The 20,451-nt window shown below is 28.1% G+C and overlaps 3 protein-coding genes across 3 annotated transcripts; all 3 read left to right on the top strand.

The window, feature by feature from the left end:
- Positions 1–1,290: 1,290 nt before the first annotated feature.
- Positions 1,291–3,966, top strand: LOC112637725. The gene is made up of 5 exons (XM_025407974.1): positions 1,291–1,537; positions 1,875–2,032; positions 2,927–2,938; positions 3,032–3,126; positions 3,864–3,966. The coding sequence occupies exons 1-5, from the start codon at positions 1,441–1,443 to the stop codon at positions 3,964–3,966; spliced, it is 465 nt and encodes a 154-aa protein (XP_025263759.1). The 5' UTR covers positions 1,291–1,440.
- Positions 3,967–6,439: 2,473 nt separating this feature from the next.
- LOC112637724 lies at positions 6,440–14,325 on the top strand. Its single transcript, XM_025407973.1, has 6 exons — positions 6,440–6,681; positions 6,985–7,142; positions 8,017–8,028; positions 8,122–8,175; positions 13,415–13,455; positions 14,238–14,325. Exons 1-6 carry the CDS (start codon positions 6,585–6,587, stop codon positions 14,323–14,325), a joined length of 450 nt encoding a protein of 149 aa, XP_025263758.1. The 5' UTR covers positions 6,440–6,584.
- Positions 14,326–16,775: 2,450 nt separating this feature from the next.
- On the top strand, positions 16,776–18,873 carry LOC112637723. Its single transcript, XM_025407972.1, has 4 exons — positions 16,776–16,910; positions 17,237–17,397; positions 18,055–18,245; positions 18,771–18,873. Exons 1-4 carry the CDS (start codon positions 16,856–16,858, stop codon positions 18,871–18,873), a joined length of 510 nt encoding a protein of 169 aa, XP_025263757.1. The 5' UTR covers positions 16,776–16,855.
- Positions 18,874–20,451: the final 1,578 nt, after the last annotated feature.

Here is a 20,451-nt window from a genome sequence, read left to right as displayed (position 1 = left end):
TTGTAATTATCTGTAATGCTTGTATTTACTGTCATATGAATGAACAAGCAATTCATGATGTTCGTAAAAGATTTATATTTTCCTATTAGAAAAACAACAATATCGCTAAACAACAATATCGCTAAAAATCATTGGAGGAATGCAGAAGAAAAGTAAATTATGAATATAAGGAGAATATAAAGAGTAATCACAAGTTTCGCCTGTTTGGTGAACGTCACAAATCGAATTATTGTAATTAAAATAATAGCTGATGATGATGTATTTATCTGGGAAAAATTTTAAGTTGAACCAAGGAACGATTTTAAAAATATATGAAGAGAAGTTATCAAAAATTGGCAAGCAAATTTATATATTAATATAAGTTATTAGATCACAATTCGAGTTTATAATTTATCCTTCTGACTTCATGGCTTTTTTGGAGATGGAAAAATGTTGATTCTTTTTTCATTGGGGGACTGTCGCAAAGTCGTGATATGGTATTCTCTACGTATGCGTGTATCTGCGTCTTTTTTCGGAAGAAGGTGAAAGCGTCGACCTTCTTTCGGAAAAAGCATCTTACTAGAGCGGATATTAATAATTTTTTGTTTGATAACGCTTTCGTCATATCTTCTGTTAACGTTTCAAACGTTTGCGACCATTATTTCCTTATTTATTGTTTATGTTGCCTTCTATCACCGTCTTTTTGTAATCGCGTTCTGCTTATTAGTTAAATTTTAAATTTTTATTTTTATATCCTAACGTTTTTCTTGAGCATTGAAAAGGATCTTGAATATATCGAAACGTACGTATGTATTTTATATCTCATTGATTTTTAATATATTATGTCTCTTACTTAGAGTTTATTATTACTTTTACTCTCTAACACCTTGCGCCACGGTCTCTTAGCCTTTTTATTTTATTTTGTATTCTTATCATTTGGATCGTTTATCGTTTTTCTTTATTTTTATAATTTAAGATCTATCAAATGGGCGAAAAGATAGGTATTTATGCAGTTGCACTTTTATATATAAATTAAACTTCTTAAATCGAAGAATATAAATTAAGAATGTACGTATACATAATGAAAATTATTATATAGAATATAACATATTGTAATTGTGTTATAAGCACGGTCACATATTTGTTAAATCTTCGGAATATTCCCTCTCTTCCCCCCCCTCTCTCTCCCTCCCTCTCTCTCTTTCTCTCTCTCTCACTCTTGCTCCTGCTGTCCCTCGTTCAAATCTTAAAGTCTCATCTTAAGGTCTTAAATATTTTCAGCGACTGTTGTTGTCAAAAGAATAAATGTAAATAAATCATCAGAACAGTATCAAAGTTAGCAGTATCAAGAGATTAACCATAGTGACAACGTGGAGAATTAAATTTATAAGACTTATTAATCCGTTATTATAACAAAAGTTTAACAGTTTATTGCACAATAAATTAATAATACAATTAAAAATGGATGAAATTGAGCTCGATGAATTTCCTTGCACGGAAGATGAATGTACCGCATGCACCGCACCAAGATCGTCATTATGTTGGCAGTGTAAAAAAAGTACGCAGTTTTATTTTTATGAAATAATCGGATTAATAAATTTTCTTTACAAAGATAATTGCGGAATGAAAATTTTTTAAATCAGCATTATATATTTTGTATTATAAACTTTTCTATGCGTTACACACACACACACACACACACACACACACACACACACACACACACACACACACACACACACACACACACACACATACATAAACACACATAAAAATATGTATCTATATAATTTATTTTTTAAAAAGATTGGATATATATTATATAAATTCATCATTATTATTTAAAAAATCATTATTATTTAAATATGTTATGTATATAAATTCGTTTATGATAGATGTGAATAAAACATATCTCATATCCCCATGTGACTGTGCAAATGTATACATACACGTTTATTGTCTGGAGGAAATAGCAAATAAAAGCGACATACTTTATTGCCCATGTTGTAATACTCGCTATCCATTAGAAATACGGTCCAAATCATTATCAAAGGTAATGTCGCAAAAGATCTTATAACTGTTAACAAAATTGTAGAAAATAGCGAGCTAACTTTTAGAAAAAAAAATTTATTTTAACATATATATATATATATATATATATATATATATATATTTATTCTAATTTCTTCATTTTAATTATTATAGACATTTTAATTATTATAGACAGTCTACTCTTCAAAATATGCCAAAAGTTTAAAATCTTTATTTAAAAATATAAAAAAATTATAAACTGATCGTACATATAAATAAAATAATGTAAGTTCGGTTAGCAACCTTTATTATTATTGTGGCATATGTTTATATATGAATTTTGACTTTAACGATTTTAGCGTTTGCCTTAAATTTAATATCTGCTTATTATTTCTTATTATTTCTTATTATTCTTTTCTTATCTTTTATGTTAAGGCAAACGCTAAAATCATTAAAGTCAAAATTTATATATAAACATATGCCACAATAATAATAAAGCTTGCTAACAGAACTTACATTATATTATTTATATGTACGATTAGTTTATAATTTTTTTATATTTTTAAATAAAGATTTTTAATTTTTGGCCTATTTTGAAGGGTAGACTGTCTGTAATAATTAAAATGTGAAGAAATGTTTGATGATAAAGTCAAAAAAATTTAAAACTTAAACAAAATGATTTATAGATGGAATCATGACAATTCAATAAATAAATTATAAAATTGTAAAATAAATAAGAATATATCAAGAAACAAAATGATAAAATAATTTCTACGATTTATAATTTCTATGTTTGATGATTTTATTTATAATAATATTAAAATAATTTATTTAAAGAATTATTATTTTTTTCATTAAATGTGTTTTTGTGATATCAATATAATAATATTATAAAGATGGGAATAAATTGTTTCAGATGCTTTGGAAAGTTTGTATTTCTCTTTTTATAATATCATTCCTTATATGTATAAATTTCATAACGGGACTAATCGTTTATTTAACATTATCAATTGATGTTCAGAATCAGATAACCTTTATCGTACAAATCATCGTCCTAGGCTTATTTCTTTGGTTTATTTATATGGCAATGCAGCAAATAGTTAATTCGAGTAGTAGGTAAGAGTACATTCTATTAACTAATTAATCTAACATTTTGCGTTCGGAGATTTTCAACTTAAAAGTATATTCAGGAAGAACTGAATTTAAAAAGATGAAGAATTGAAGTTAATAGATCTAATTTTAACAATAAATTATCTGACACATTTCGGAATTAATTTTTTTTCTTCAAAAAAATTATTGAAATAGAGATTAAAGTCAATTATAGCCAATAATTACGTCCAAATTGTAAATGATTAAGAAAATTCCTTTCAAGATGAACTACACGAATAATAATCATATTTCTCTTTCTTAACTGATTTAAAATTTGTTTTTATATAAAAGTAAACATAAAATTAAACTTAATTATTAAAAGGAACATATGATTATTATATTATGTATTATTTGAAATCATTATTATTAATTAATAATGATAAATATAAGAATTAATCATAAAGATATACAATAAAGATATATAAATTAATAAACACAAATGACTTATTTTTGGTACTTTTACTAAAACAAATTTATATTAAATCCAAATTAAAAAATAAACCTTTTAAACTAAGGATGATTGAGATACTTTCTATGTCATGGTACAGAAATTTTATTCATTAAACGGAAACTATTCTAATTTAAATTATATAATTATAAAAATACTAAAATATCTTAGTAAAAATATAAAACAGCATATATTATATAATAAATATAATATAAAGATATAAATTGCTTTCTTCTTACTTCTTATTTATTTACAGTATATATGAATATTATCATCAATGGTACAAAAGCACTAATGAATGGAGATTGATAAGACCATCTACTGATAACAATATTGAAGAGTACAATATTGAAGAATGACTAAAAATTAATTTTCTAATATATTTATAAGAATTGATCTAGTATATTTATAAGAATTGATAAGTTATAATGCGATTATTATAATATTTAAGAAAGTAAGACAAATGAAAATTTCATTGTTCTGCATATTTGTAATGTAAGCTATAATGCTGTTATTTAAAGGAGATATAAAAAAAATGTAAAAAAAGATATAAAAAAACCGCTTTTATAAGATGTTTTACATTTTCTACGATACATTAAGAAGCTTATATTAAAAATACGTGTAACACATGTAAATTTAATTGACAAAATTTTATCTTGTTCATGGATAAAAAGATTATATCAAAATTAATAAAAGTTATAATACAAAGATACTATAGCTCATAAATAATGTATATTACAAAGATATAATATTATATAACATTATATTACAAAATATATTAGATAATATTATACAATATTACATTATATATATTACATTTAAATGTTATAAAGATATAATAATATATAATATAATATATATAATATTATATATAATATTAATTAAAAAGTTATTAATATTAATAAGGGGAAATTGTACTTTTTTTATATTCTTTGAAACATTAATGTGATTTATCTCACACAAGAACGCTGTATAAAATTTCTTTAATGATAGATATAAAAAGAAACCTTTTATATAATTCTTTTATATAAATTTTTTATAAAAATATATTTTGCGCATCTATATATTATTTCTTTTATTAATTAAATCTATATTAATAAAATATTAACTATAATAATAAAAGAATGCATTTTTTATATTATAATCTATTAACTATGTAACGTTTTCTTAATGTAATTCTATAAATATAACATTATAATAAAAATAAATATAAATCACATACTTTTTTATTTTTGCTGTCAATTTTCATTTTATAGTTACATAATTATTTATTAGACATAACTTATAAGTCTTTCTTTGCTTTGTGCACATATGTTTTTATCGCACTTTAAATGTAACTGTAACATGTGTTGAATAACTTTTTGTTGACATACAACTAAATTATAAACACATGTTATTGACTCTTGTCTCTAAAACTAAGATTCTTCTGTTTATGATTCACATTGCCTCTGTGCTGAAAAAATGATGTTGACAAATGATGACAATGTTACTAAATACTGATAAATTAATAATCGGAAATTACAACTTGATTTACGCATATTGGCATAATAATTGTAATTATCTGTAATGCTTGTATTTACTGTCATATGAATGAACAAGCAATTCATGATGTTCGTAAAAGATTTATATTTTCCTATTAGAAAAACAACAATATCGCTAAACAACAATATCGCTAAAAATCATTGGAGGAATGCAGAAGAAAAGTAAATTATGAATATAAGGAGAATATAAAGAGTAATCACAAGTTTCGCCTGTTTGGTGAACGTCACAAATCGAATTATTGTAATTAAAATAATAGCTGATGATGATGTATTTATCTGGGAAAAATTTTAAGTTGAACCAAGGAACGATTTTAAAAATATATGAAGAGAAGTTATCAAAAATTGGCAAGCAAATTTATATATTAATATAAGTTATTAGATCACAATTCGAGTTTATAATTTATCCTTCTGACTTCATGGCTTTTTTGGAGATGGAAAAATGTTGATTCTTTTTTCATTGGGGGACTGTCGCAAAGTCGTGATATGGTATTCTCTACGTATGCGTGTATCTGCGTCTTTTTTCGGAAGAAGGTGAAAGCGTCGACCTTCTTTCGGAAAAAGCATCTTACTAGAGCGGATATTAATAATTTTTTGTTTGATAACGCTTTCGTCATATCTTCTGTTAACGTTTCAAACGTTTGCGACCATTATTTCCTTATTTATTGTTTATGTTGCCTTCTATCACCGTCTTTTTGTAATCGCGTTCTGCTTATTAGTTAAATTTTAAATTTTTATTTTTATATCCTAACGTTTTTCTTGAGCATTGAAAAGGATCTTGAATATATCGAAACGTACGTATGTATTTTATATCTCATTGATTTTTAATATATTATGTCTCTTACTTAGAGTTTATTATTACTTTTACTCTCTAACACCTTGCGCCACGGTCTCTTAGCCTTTTTATTTTATTTTGTATTCTTATCTTTTGGATCGTTTATCGTTTTTCTTTATTTTTATAATTTAAGATCTATCAAATGGGCGAAAAGATAGGTATTTATGCAGTTGCACTTTTATATATAAATTAAACTTTTTAAATCGAAGAATATAAATTAAGAATATACGTATACATAATAAAAATTATTATATAGAATATAACATATTGTAATTGTGTTATAAGCATGGTCACATATTTGTTAAATCTTCGGAATATTCCCTCTCTCCCTCCCTCTCTCTCATTCTCTCTCTCTCTCACTCTTGCTCCCGCTGTCCCTCGTTCAAATCTTAAAGTCTCATCTTAAGGTCTTAAATATTTTCAGCGACTGTTGTTGTCAAAAGAATAAATGTAAATAAATCATCAGAACAGTATCAAAGTTAGCAGTATCAAGAGATTAACCATAGTGACAACGTAGAGAATTAAATTTATAAGACTTATTAATCCGTTATTATAACAAAAGTTTAACAGTTTATTGCACAATAAATTAATAATACAATTAAAAATGGATGAAATTGAGCTCGATGAATTTCCTTGCACGGAATATGAATGTACCGCATGCATCGCACCAAGATCGTCATTATGTTGGCAGTGTAAAAAAAGTACGCAGTTTTATTTTTATGAAATAATCGGATTAATAAATTTTCTTTACAAAGATAATTGCGGAATGAAAATTTTTTAAATCAGCATTATATATTTTGTATTATAAACTTTTCTATGCGTTACACACACACACACACACACACACACACACACACACATATATACATAAACACACATAAAAATATGTATCTATATAATTTATTTTTTAAAAAGATTGGATATATATTATATAAATTCATTATTATTATTTAAAAAATCATTATTATTTAAATATGTTATGTATATAAATCCGTTTATGATAGATGTGAATAAAACATATCTCACATCCCCATGTGACTGTGCAAAGGTATACATACACGTTTATTGTCTGGAGGAAATAGCAAATAAAAGCGACATACTTTATTGCCCATATTGTTATACCCGCTATCCATTAGAAATACGGTCCAAATCATTATCAAAGGTAATATCACAAAAGATCTTATAACTGTTAAAAAAATTGTAGAAAATAGCGAGCTAACTTTTAGAAAAAAAAATTTATTTTAACATATATATATATGTATATATTCTAATTTCTTCATTTTAATTATTATAGACATTTTAATTATTATAGACAGTCTACTCTTCAAAATATGCCAAAAGTTTAAAATCTTTATTTAAAAATATAAAAAAATTATAAACTGATCGTACATATAAATAATATAATGTAAGTTCGGTTAGCAACCTTTATTATTATTGTGGCATATGTTTATATATGAATTTTGACTTTAACGATTTTAGCGTTTGCCTTAAATTTAATATCTGCTTATTATTTCTTATTATTTCTTATTATTCTTTTCTTATCTTTTATGTTAAGGCAAACGCTAAAATCATTAAAGTCAAAATTTATATATAAACATATGCCACAATAATAATAAAGCTTGCTAACAGAACTTACATTATATTATTTATATGTACGATTAGTTTATAATTTTTTTATATTTTTAAATAAAGATTTTTATCTTTTGGCCTATTTTGAAGGGTAGACTGTCTGTAATAATTAAAATGTGAAGAAATGTTTGATGATAAAGTCAAAAAAATTTAAAACTTAAACAAAATGATTTATAGATGGAATCATGACAATTCAATAAATAAATTATAAAATTGTAAAATAAATAAGAATATATCAAGAAACAAAATGATAAAATAATTTCTACGATTTATAATTTCTATGTTTGATGATTTTATTTATAATAATATTAAAATAATTTATTTAAAGAATTATTATTTTTTTCATTAAATGTGTTTTTGTGATATCAATATAATAATATTATAAAGATGGGAATAAATTGTTTCAGATGCTTTGGAAAGTTTGTATTTCTCTTTTTATAATATCATTCTTTATATGTATAAATTTCATAACGGGACTAATCGTTTATTTAACATTATCAATTGATGTTCAGAATCAGATAACCTTTATCGTACAAATCATCGTCCTAGGCTTATTTCTTTGGTTTATTTATGTAAGGATTGTCGAGCGGCAATAATCATGTACTTCGACTTAATGAGAACATTATTTATTTGATAGAGGTACACTTAAAACTGTGCGGCCGGACCGACGCCACGCTACCTCGACACACGTGGTCGCTTCTTCCCGCGCGCGCTCTCCCTCGTGTATATATGCCGACTGACGCCACGCTGACGCAACACTACCCTCTTGTCTTGCCAGCGCCCCCGCCTTCCATGGCGTACCAGGGTCATGTACCCTACAATAATCTGGGCGCGTAATTTGGTTTTTCTTTGGTATCACGTTCATCTCACAATTCGGCCTTTCCTGATCATTTGTCCGGCCTCGGACACGGTAGTACAAACAAGATAATAGAGTATAATGAATAAGTACAAAACAATCTTAACTACTGCTTATCAACTAATCTTTGGTCTCTGATAAGTGTTTTAGGTATAGTCAGGCGATTTCGTCACGCCAGGGTCTAATGTTGCAAGCTTCCCATGTTCCTTCGTAAGGGCGACGTGATGTTTGGTAATTCTCTACATCTCTAATTATGTATCTATCATTTCTGAGAATCTTATATACCTCATAAGGTCCTTTGAACTCGGGGATGAGTTTCTTCGGCGCCCCCGGAGTATTATCAAAATTTCGGATCCCCACGTAATCACCTTCCTTGTACTGACGTGGCTCTTTTCTACTCTTGTCAAAGTAACGCTGATTGTATTCTTGATTCTTTGAAATATTCTTAGCGGCCCTTTCGCGTATCACTTCGAGATCACGGGTTTCTGGTGTAGCCTTTTCCTCTAAGTACTCCTTGATTCCATCAATGCTCGGGCCTCGCTGGTCGACTCCAAACAATAAACGACTTGGTGTATCTCCCGTGGATTTATTTATCGTGTTGTTGATCGCGAATTCTGCTTCCGCTAGCGCCTTATACTAATACTTTCCGGCATTATTATCAACTACTTTGGCAAGGAGCGGGCCTAACACACGGTTAATTCGTTCTACCTGCCCATTCGCTTTAGGAGATCCCGTAGCTATCAACACGTGTCGAATGTTATTTTCCTTGAGAAATTCTTCAAACTCATTTGAGGTGAAACAAGTCCCTCTATCGCTCACTATAGTATGAGGGCGGCTATAGTTAGCGAAATGCTGCCTTAGACAATCGATGGATTCCCTTGAAGTTGTAGTCTTAGTAGCATACAATTTAATGTACTTCGTGAATGCATCGACGATCACTAAAATGTGTTGTTTGATCAAGTGTCTTCGATCTATAGGTCCCATATGGTCGATGTGAAATGTCTGAAACGGTACATTACCTTTAGGTATACTATGCAGAAATCCTTCAGACTTGCCTGTAGATGGAGTAAACGCAATACATTTTAAACAATTTCGAACATGATTCTTAACCTTAATACGCATTTGCGGAAACCAATAGGTCTTATCTATCGCGCCGCACGTTTTTTCTGGACCGAAATGTCCCATTTCGTCATGATACTTTCGCAATACATGACTTTCCATTTTTTCCGGTACATAGAACCGTAACTCGCCATCTCTTTTTCGGTATACGAGTCCATTTCGCATCTCGTATTGTCTATCTTGAGATTTCTCAAGTTTCCCTCGTAGTTCTCGGATTTTGGGATCGCGATTTTGACTTAACGCTAGTTCTAACTCGAGTGGGTTATCCTCAATAACCAGGATGTTTGTGGCGCGGCTGAGAGCGTCTACGTGTTGCATTTTGGTGCCGGCTCTGTGTTCCAGAGTATAATCATATTCCATAAGCTCGACAGCCCACCTTTCTATTCGTGGACACACATCCTTCTTATCTAAAGTCATTTTCAACGACGCACAATCCGTAACGATCTTAAACTTAATGCCATGCAAGTAGATGCGAAATCGGCGAAGTGCATAGATAACTGCGAGCGTTTCTAATTCAAAACTATGATAGCGGCTTTCAGTATCGGTCGCCCGTTTTGAAAAATACGAGACCGGGTGAAACTTCATATCTGTTTTCTTTTGCATAAGAGAGGCGCCAAAACCGTGCGAACTAGCATCTGTATGAAGTTCCGTCTCATCATGAGGACTGTATATACTAAGTACAGGTGCTTCCTGCAGTTTTCGCTTAAGTATCTGAAACGCTTTTAGTTGTTCTTTCCCAAACTTAAATTCCACGTTTTTACGGAGTAATTCATGAAGTGGTTTTGCGATAACGGAGAAACCTTCAATAAATTTTCGAAAATACGAAGCCATCCCGAGGAAACATTGCAGACTTTTCAAATTTTGTGGAATTGGATATTTCTCGATTGTCTCAATCCCTGACTTGTTTGGCTGAATTCCGATTTTAGAGATACGATAACCTAAGAACTCTATCTCTGTGCATAAAAACTGACATTTATCGAGTCGGAGCTCCAACAGATTATCAACTAAGCACTTGAACAACTGCTTTAAGACCTTAAAGTGATGCTCTAACGTAACGGTTGCGACCAATACATCGTCCATGTATACGACAATGTCTCCGGATCTAATCAATTCTACTAACGCTTCGTTTACAAATCTCTGAAATCTCGACGGTCCTACTTTGAGTCCGAAAGGCATTCTTCTATATTCGAAAATCCCGTACGGTGTCGTAAATGCAGTATATTTTATCGATTCATCCGCGATTCGAATATGAAAGAACCCGTCTTTCAGATCAAGAATACTGAAATACTTTTTATCTCTAAGTACGTCAATTTGGTCCTCTATTAACGGAAGAGGATAATTATCGCGACGCAGGACTTTGTTTAACACACGATAATCCACACAAAGTCGGAGTTCATCATTCTTTTTCTTTACTAGAATAATAGGGGAAACATATTCGGATTTACTAGGCTGAATGATTTTCCTCTCCAGGAGATCGTCTAATATTTTCCTCAACTTTTCCTTTTCAGAAACGGAGACTCGACGTGGGTTAAAGTGGAATGGGGTTTCATTCGTCAGGCTTAATTTTAACTCCATGTCGACTTTTGGACTAATAGACCTTGCGGGCTCAACGTATTCCGACCTAAAGAGTTCTCGCAAACTAATCTGTGCTTCACGAGATATTTCGGGATTGATACCAAGAGAATCTAATGCCGTGTCGCGCGGATTATCTACTTCTACGTTCAACAGCTCATCTATCACTTGAACTTCCAGTTTCCTCAGACCCAGACCGAATTTCTTCAATACGTCGCGACCTAACACTACCGGGTATACCATAGTCGTATCCGGAACAACTAGTGTTGTTATATTATTTTTTGTTTCGTTATCGATAGTGATATTCAGCCGTATATACCCGATAATCCGTAACGGTGAGTAGTTTATACCATGATAATTTCCCGAGTGTGTACCGAAAGATTCTACTGCTTCTTTCAACGCGAAACTCTCTTTTATAAAACTGACTTTACTACCTGAATCCATTAGCGTGTTTAATCTAATCTTATGATTTGTATCGGGAAGACTTGTGCAGTTTATTTCGTAGTCGACGTCTTTAAAAAATGTCTCTTCGTCCTCCTCGCAGCCGAAGATGGAGTAGACTGGATTTTCCTTCTCGTTGACAACTGCAACCTCCGTTGATGACGTAGTCTTCGTTGGACAGTCCTTGGATATGTGGCCCATCTCACCACACTTGAAACACGAGCCCTTCTCGCGCTTAGGTTGACGACAGTCAGAAGCGATGTGCCCTAGTTTGTTACAGTTATAACAACGAGGATTTTTCAGTTTTCCTTCGTCGTTTTTCGCTTGATTTTCTCCTTTTTTCTCATTATCCTTTTGTGAATCAGCTGATTTTACGTCGTGCTTTCCCGTCGGTCGTGAATCTCGTTTCGTATTGTTTTTCACAGGTGTTCGCAAGGATACTTTCTCGAAGGTTCGTAACATATCTTCCTTCTTCTGGAACTCCTTCATTCGTGCTAAGTCTTGTAGATGGTCACTCGGAATGCCATCAATTAAATAATCGACCATTTCCTCTTCGTCGATAGGAACGTCTTTTGCCAAGATTATTTTATCGTGGAAATAATCTGCAAAATTCTCGGATGGTTTCCACTCTCTTGCCTCGAATTTCTTCCTCATGGCTACACGTAACGGACGATGATCATACATTTTCCGGAAGCCGTCCATTATTTCATCAAGAGTCATGGCAATCGTGTTTTCTGCCTGAAACCAGCTCTTCGCTTTTCCTTTTATTTTGTTGCTAACGAGCAGTTTAGCACGGTCATCATCGAGACGATAGGTTGCACACAATTGACGGACTTGTTGCTCCCATTTTCTAAACGTACCTGCACTTCCGTCGAAGAATCCCACTAGTTCCAACATGGCGGTGATGTTCTCTGTTCTGCGTGCCCCCTCGGCTACAGGTGGTGTGGCTCTTCGTAGTTGTTCGTTCTCCCGTCTAGCGATCTCTAACTCTCTTCTCAGGAGTTCGTTTTCACGACGCTCAAATTCGAGTTGCATGTCGCGATAACGGCGCTCTAATTCATCGCTATTTCGGCGGTCACGATTTCTGTTCTCTCTTGGGCCTTCTATTGTTCTTTCTTCGTTACCGTCATCTTCTTCGTTCGCGGTCAATGCTACTTCCTCGTCCGATAGATCCTTATCTGAGGCGGTCGTTGGGCACTCGGCGCAAGCAACGGAATTCATCCACGTGCCACTCGTGTCGTCTTTATCCAGACGCGCGATGAGATCTACCTTGCGTCCGTGCACCGGCAAGTCTCGTCTTCGTAATTCGGCCTTAAGTTGAGTTATCGAAAACTTCTTCGGATCCATTGTGATTTCGTTCCGTTCGTTGACCGTTTTTCCGGATTTTCTGAGTATGTAACGATAGCACGTGTCTCTCACGCGGCGACTCAACCAATAACGGAAGATGGCTGACGCAACTTCTTCGAGTTTCTTAAGTTTCCTTACGTGTGCTAGCGTCCTAATCCCACTTCTGATTTTTGTAAGGTTTGTCGAGCGGCAATAATCATGTACTTCGACTTAATGAGAACATTATTTATTTGATAGAGGTACACTTAAAACTGTGCGGCCGGACCGACGCCACGCTACCTCGACACACGTGGTCGCTTCTTCCCGCGCGCGCTCTCCCTCGTGTATATATGCCGACTGACGCCACGCTGACGCAACACTACCCTCTTGTCTTGCCAGCGCCCCCGCCTTCCATGGCGTACCAGGGTCATGTACCCTACAATAATCTGGGCGCGTAATTTGGTTTTTCTTTGGTATCACGTTCATCTCACATTTATATGGCAATGCAGCAAATAGTTAATTCGAGTAGTAGGTAAGAGTACATTCTATTAACTAATTAATCTAACATTTTGCGTTCGGAGATTTTCAACTTAAAAGTATATTCAGGAAGAACTGAATTTAAAAAGATGAAGAATTGAAGTTAATAAATCTAATTTTAACAATAAATTATCTGACACATTTCGGAATTAATTTTTTTTCTTCAAAAAAATTATTGAAATAGAGATTAAAGTCAATTATAGCCAATAATTACGTCCAAATTGTAAATGATTAAGAAAATTCCTTTCAAGATGAACTACACGAATAATAATCATATTTCTCTTTCTTAACTGATTTAAAATTTGATTTTATATAAAAGTAAACTTAAAATTAAACTTAATTATTAAAAGGAACATATGATTATTATATTATGTATTATTTGAAATCATTATTATTAATTAATAATAATAAATATTAGAATAAATATAAATATAAATATTAGAAATATAAATATAAGAATTGATCATAAAGATGTACAATAAAGTTACATAAATTAATAAACACAAATGACTTATTTTTGGTACTTTTACTAAAACAAATTTATATTAAATCCAAATTAAAAAATAAACTTTTTAAACTAAGGATGATTGAGATACTTTCTATGTCATGGTACAGAAATTTTATTCATTAAACGGAAACTATTCTAATTTAAATTATATAATTGTGTGTATAAAAATACTAAAATATCTTAATAAAAATATAAAACAGCATATATTATATAATAAATATAATATAAAGATATAAATTGCTTTCTTCTTACTCTTTATTTATTTACAGTATATATGAATATTATCATGAATGGTACAAAAGCACTAATGAATGGAGATTGATAAGACCATCTACTGATTACAATATTGAGGAATGACTAAAAATTAATTTTCTAGTATATTTATAAGAATTGATCTAGTATATTTATAAGAATTGATAAGTTATAATGCGATTATTATAATATTTAAGAAAGTAAGACAAATGAAAATTGTTCTGCATATTTGTAATGTAAGCTATAATGCTGTTATTTAAAGGAGATATAAAAAAAATGTAAAAAAAGATATAAAAAAACCGCTTTTATAAGATGTTTTACATTTTCTACGATACATTAAGAAGCTTATATTAAAAATACGTGTAACACATGTAAATTTAATTGACAAAATTTCATCTTGTTCATGGATAAATAGATTATATCAAAATTAATAAAAGTTATAATACAAAGATACTATAGCTCATAAATAATGTATATAATATATATTACAAAGATATAATATTATATTACAAAATATATTAGATAATATTATATAATATTACATTATATATATTACATTTAAATGTTATAAAGATATAATATATAATATAATATATATAATATTATATATAATATTAATTAAAAAGTTATTAATATTAATAAGGGGAAATTGTACTATTTTTATATTCTTTGAAACATTAATGTGATTTATCTCACACAAGAACGATGTATAAAATTTCTTTAATGATAGATACAAAAAGAAACCTTTTATATAATTCTTTTATATAAATTTTTTATAAAAATATATTTTGCGCATCTATATATTATTTCTTTTATTAATTAAATCTACACTAATAAAATATTAATTATAATAATAAAAGAATGCATTTTTTATATTATAATATATTAACTAACGTTTTCTTAATGTAATTCTATACATATAATATTATATAAAAATAAATATAAATCGCATACTTTTTTTATTTTTGCTGTCAATTTTCATTTTATAGTCACATAATTATTTATTAGACATAACTTATAAGTCTTTCTTTGCATTGTGCACATATGTTTTTATCGCACTTTAAATGTAACTGTAACATGTGTTGAATAACTTTTTCGACATACGATTAAATTATAAACACATGTTATTGACTCTTGCCTTTTAAATTAAGATTCTTCTGTTTATGATTTACATTGCCTCTGAAAAAATGATGACAATGTAAGTTAATACTGATAAATTAATAATCGGAAATTACAACTTGCTTTACACGTATGGGCATAATAATTATCTGTAATACTTGTAATTACTACCATATGAATGAACAGGCAAATGTGAACTTGAATATCAGATCCTTTTTTACAATATCTCAGGATCTTCAGTACTAGAGACTTTATGTATTTCGATTATTATGACACACATATTGGGTGATTTGAATATCTCTCGATGTCAATGAAATTATTCTCGATATCAGTGAAATTATTTCTACTATTAACTCTACTATTTCTACTATTAACTCTAAATAGAAGTTAAATTTTAAGCAGTCCAATTTTTAGAATATGAATAACTATCTTATTAATAATGCTATTGATTTTTTATATAATCGTCTCAATTATGCGATTCCTGCTTAAATTTATAATAAGCTAATTATTTTGACTTAATATTTAAATTCAAAAATTCAACATTTTGAAATAATATAAAATAAAAAAATTTAATTATAAATTTAATTATAAAATTTTTCAGAAGAATTAATTATGATTTAATAGAAAGGTGCAGAAATATAAAAATATTTTATCTGAAGTAATGCAGTAAAAAAAAAGTTGTAAAGATTTAAGAAACCTCAGACAAGTAGCTTTTCAAACGGTTTACTATTACGGCGCAAAGGTTTCAATTTAATAAAAAATATTTCAACGTGTTAAAGAATATTTTATTCATTTAAAAAGATAACATACATAATATCACTCTCAATATATCGAATTATTTCAAGAAAATCACCAACGTAGTCATCTGGGAAAGTGATCTGGGAAAAATTTTAAGGAAGTCATCTGGGAAGTTTATCTGGAAAAAATTTCAAGTTGAACATAAAAACGGTTTCAGAGATAGGAAGAATTGTGAAAGTTATAAAAAATGAGCGAATCCATATTAACATAAGCTATTAGATCACAATTCGAATTTATAATTTAAGGACCACCAAATGGACCAAAAAACAAATGATTTTGCTCTTTGATCAATTAAACTTTTGATCAAATCGAAAAATACAAATTAAAAATACGAGTATATGCGTACATAGATAATAAAAATTATTATATAAAATATAATATATTATAATTGTGCTACAAGCATGATATGTTTGTTGAATATAAAAAATACTCTCTTTCTCTCTCTCTATTTTCTTTCTTTCATCCCCCTTCCTCTCTCTCTCACTCTTTCTCTCTCTTTCTCATTCTCGCTCTCGCTGTCTCTCGTTCAAATCTTAAAGTCTCAAGGTCTTAAATATTTTCAGCGACTGTTGTTGTCAGAAGAATAAATGTAAATAAATCATCAGAACAGTTAGCATTAAAGTTAGCAGTATTAAGAGATTACAGTGACAACGTGGAGAGTTAAATTCATAAGACGTATCAATCCGCTATTATAACAAAGGCATACATATTTCTCCACATGGAAGACAAAGAGATCGCAAGTTCGTCATATTGTTGTTGGCGTTGTAAACTAGGTATGCAGCTTTATTTTTATGAAATAATTTTATTTTTATGAAATAATCGGTGTTTATAAATTTTTTTTATAAAGATAATTACGGAGCATAAATTTTTTTAGCGTTATGTATTTTGTATTATAAATTTTTATGCGTTTTTTATGCGTGTGTGTAACGCTTTTTATGCGTTACACACACACACACACACACACACACACACACACACACAAACACACATAAAAGTATGTATCCATGTAATTTATTTATTAAAAAGATTGGATATATATTGTATAAATTCATCATTATTATTAAAAAATATATTATGTATATAAATCTGTTTATGATAGATGAGGATAACAGGGAAGAACTCGTATGCCTATGTAGGTGTGCAGATAAATTGATACATGTTTATTGTCTAACGAAGTTAGTAATTGCTGCAAACATATTTTATTGCCCATATTGTAATGCTCGCTATCCATTAGAAAGACGGCCCAAATCATTATTAAAGGTAACGTCACAATACATCTTATAACCGTTCAAAAATTGTAAAGAATAGCGAGCTAGCTTTTAGAAAAATAAAAAAAATTTTATTTTAATATATATATATATATATATATATATATATATATATAGATTTTATAAATTAAAAAAGATGTTTTTACAAAATAATAAGCAGATATTAAATTTAAGGCAAACGCTAAAATCGTTAAAGTCAAAATTCATATATAAACATATGCTACAATAATAATAAAGCATGGTAACAGAACTTATATTATATTATTTATATGTACGATCAGATTATAATTTTTTGATATTTTGAAATGAAAATTTTAAACTTTTGTCATATTTTGAAGGGCGGACTGCCTATAATAATTATAAAATGTGAAGGAATGTTTGATGATAAAGTCAAGAAGATTTAAAACTTAAACGGAATGATTTATAGATGTAATCATAACAATTCAATAAATAAATTACAGTGTAAAATAAATAAGAGCATATCAGAAAACAAATAAAATGATAAAATAATTTCTATGATGTTTTATTATTTCTACGTTTGATTTTGATTATAATAATATTAAAATAATTTATTTAAATAATTATTTTTTTATTAAATGTGTTCATATAATATCAATAATATTATAAAAATGGGAATAAATTCTTTCAGATGCTTCTAAAAGTTAGTTACGATATTTTTTTGATACTACTTATGATATTTGTAAACTACATAATTGGACGAATAGTTTCTGTAGCGCTATTATATGTCCTGTCTCCCTTTATCACAAAAATCATTAACCAATGCATATTTCTTTGGGATAGTTATATGATGGCGCCTACAATATATGAGATTATTAAAGGGTAAGAGTATTCAATTAACTAATTAATCTAACATTTTGCATTCGTTGATTTTCAACTATTAAAAGTATATTCGCGAAGACCTTGAAGTTCAAAAAATAAAGAATTGAAATTAATACATATGCTTATTATATTATGTATATTATTTGAAACCATTATTATTAATTAATAATAATAAATATAAGAATTGATCATAAAGATATACAATAAAGATATAAATTAATAAATGACACAAATGACTTATTTTTGGTACTTTTTGGTACTAAAACAAATTTACATCAAATCTAAATTAAAAAATAATCTATTTAGACTAAAGATGATTTAGACTTGAGATAATTTGTATGTCATGGGATAGCAATTTTATTCATTAAACGAAAACTATTCTAATTTAAATTATATAATTGTGTGTGTAAAAATACTAAAATATCTTAATAAAAATATAAAACATATATTATAAGCATATATTATATAATAAACATAATATAAAGATATAAATTGCTTTTTTTTTTACTTTTTATTTATTTACAGAATATATGAACTTTATCATCAATGGTACAAAAGCACTTATGAATGGAAATTGATAAGACCATCTACTGTTAAAAATATTGAAGAGTACAATATTGAAGAATGACTAAAATTTAATTTTCTAGTATACTTATAAGTTATAATGCGATTATTATAATGTTTAAGAAAGACGAGTGAAAATTTCATTATTCTGCATATTTTTAAGCTGTAATGCTGCTATTTAAGGAGATACAAAAAAAAAAACAAAAAATGATATGAGAAAAACCTTTTTTATAAGATATTTTACATTTTTAACGCGATACATTAAGAAGCTTATATTATGGACAATACGTGTAACACATGTAAATTTAATTGACAAAATTTCTTCTTGTTTATGAATAAATAGATTATCACAATTAATTAAAAATTATAATACATATAAAGATAATAATATAACTCATAAATAATGTATATAATATATATTACAAAGATATAATGTTATATAATATTATATATTGTAAAATATTATATATTGTAAAATATATTATATAATATATTAAATTATACATATTATATTAATATGTTATAAAAATATATAATATGTAATATTATATATATATAATATATAATATATAATATAAATTATAGAGTTATTAATATTATTAAGCGGAAATTGTACTAATTTTATATTCTTTAAAATATTAATGCAAATCATTCCATACAAAAATGATTTATTACATTTCTTTGATGATGGACATATAAAGAAATCTTATGTAAGCCTTTCATATAAATTTTATAAATAAATTTTGCTCATCTACGTATTATTTTTTTTATTAATTAATATTAATTCTATATTATTAAAATATTAATAAAATATTAAAAAATGTTTTTTATATTAATATGTATAATGTACGATGTAACGTTTTCTTAATATAATATTAATATAACGATAAATATAACATTGTAAAAAAATAAATCGCTCAATCTTTTATTTTTATATTCAATTTTTATAGTCACGTAATTATTTAGTAGACATATCTTAAAAGTATTTCTAAATTGGCAGCGCCAAGTTTTTTTAATTAAATTTTTTTTTATTTTCTTGTTTTATATTAATTTTCAGTTTTCAATTTTTAAATAAATTTTTAATTTTCTAATATTGTTATTTTTGAAAATTAAAACAACTATTTTGTATAACAATGTTTTCAATTAAAATATTTCTATTTAACTTGTACAAGTTTTCTTCCTTGTACTTCTATTTATCTTGTACAAATTTTTATTCTTAGTTGGCGCAATTTTTTTATATCACTACTTTTATAGACAATATAACAGTTTGATACAATTAGTGCATGAACTTGGCGCCCTTTTTTCACCTTTTTTTAAAAAGGTAAGTTTTTAAGGATTATATCACTTCTTTTTTACTTCTAATTTACTAAGGGATATATATATATTTAAAAAAGTATATACATATATACATATATATATTTTTTTTAATATATAAGCAAATTATATAAAAATATATATAGAATAAGTATATATAATATATATATATATATATATATATATATATATATATATATATATATGGGTGCTTTCCAGCAAGCAACACAGGCGACACTGTGTCGCTACAGTGTCGATACAAGTGCTTTCCAACTACGACACAAGTCGACACAATCGTACACAGCAAAAATGCTATGTTCGCCTGTGT

Source organism: Camponotus floridanus, unplaced genomic scaffold, assembly GCF_003227725.1.
Source record: "Camponotus floridanus strain SB8 unplaced genomic scaffold, Cflo_v7.5 scaffold199, whole genome shotgun sequence".
Lineage (NCBI taxonomy): Eukaryota > Metazoa > Arthropoda > Insecta > Hymenoptera > Formicidae > Camponotus > Camponotus floridanus.
Note: the sequence above shows the minus strand (reverse complement) of the source record. Positions and strands in the feature narration are given on the sequence as shown.

Coding starts and splice junctions, on each gene's coding strand:
- LOC112637725 (XM_025407974.1), top strand. CDS start 1,441: ATGGATGAAATTGAGCTCGATGAATTTCCTTGCACGGAAGATGAATGT. Junction 1,538..1,874: donor ATGTTGGCAGTGTAAAAAAA/GTACGCAGTTTT, acceptor CGTTTATGATAG/ATGTGAATAAAACATATCTC. Junction 3,127..3,863: donor ATAGTTAATTCGAGTAGTAG/GTAAGAGTACAT, acceptor ATTTATTTACAG/TATATATGAATATTATCATC.
- LOC112637724 (XM_025407973.1), top strand. CDS start 6,585: ATGGATGAAATTGAGCTCGATGAATTTCCTTGCACGGAATATGAATGT. Junction 6,682..6,984: donor ATGTTGGCAGTGTAAAAAAA/GTACGCAGTTTT, acceptor CGTTTATGATAG/ATGTGAATAAAACATATCTC. Junction 8,176..13,414: donor TAGGCTTATTTCTTTGGTTT/ATTTATGTAAGG, acceptor CGTTCATCTCAC/ATTTATATGGCAATGCAGCA.
- LOC112637723 (XM_025407972.1), top strand. CDS start 16,856: ATGGAAGACAAAGAGATCGCAAGTTCGTCATATTGTTGTTGGCGTTGT. Junction 16,911..17,236: donor TTGTTGGCGTTGTAAACTAG/GTATGCAGCTTT, acceptor TGTTTATGATAG/ATGAGGATAACAGGGAAGAA. Junction 17,398..18,054: donor GGCCCAAATCATTATTAAAG/GTAACGTCACAA, acceptor AAATTCTTTCAG/ATGCTTCTAAAAGTTAGTTA.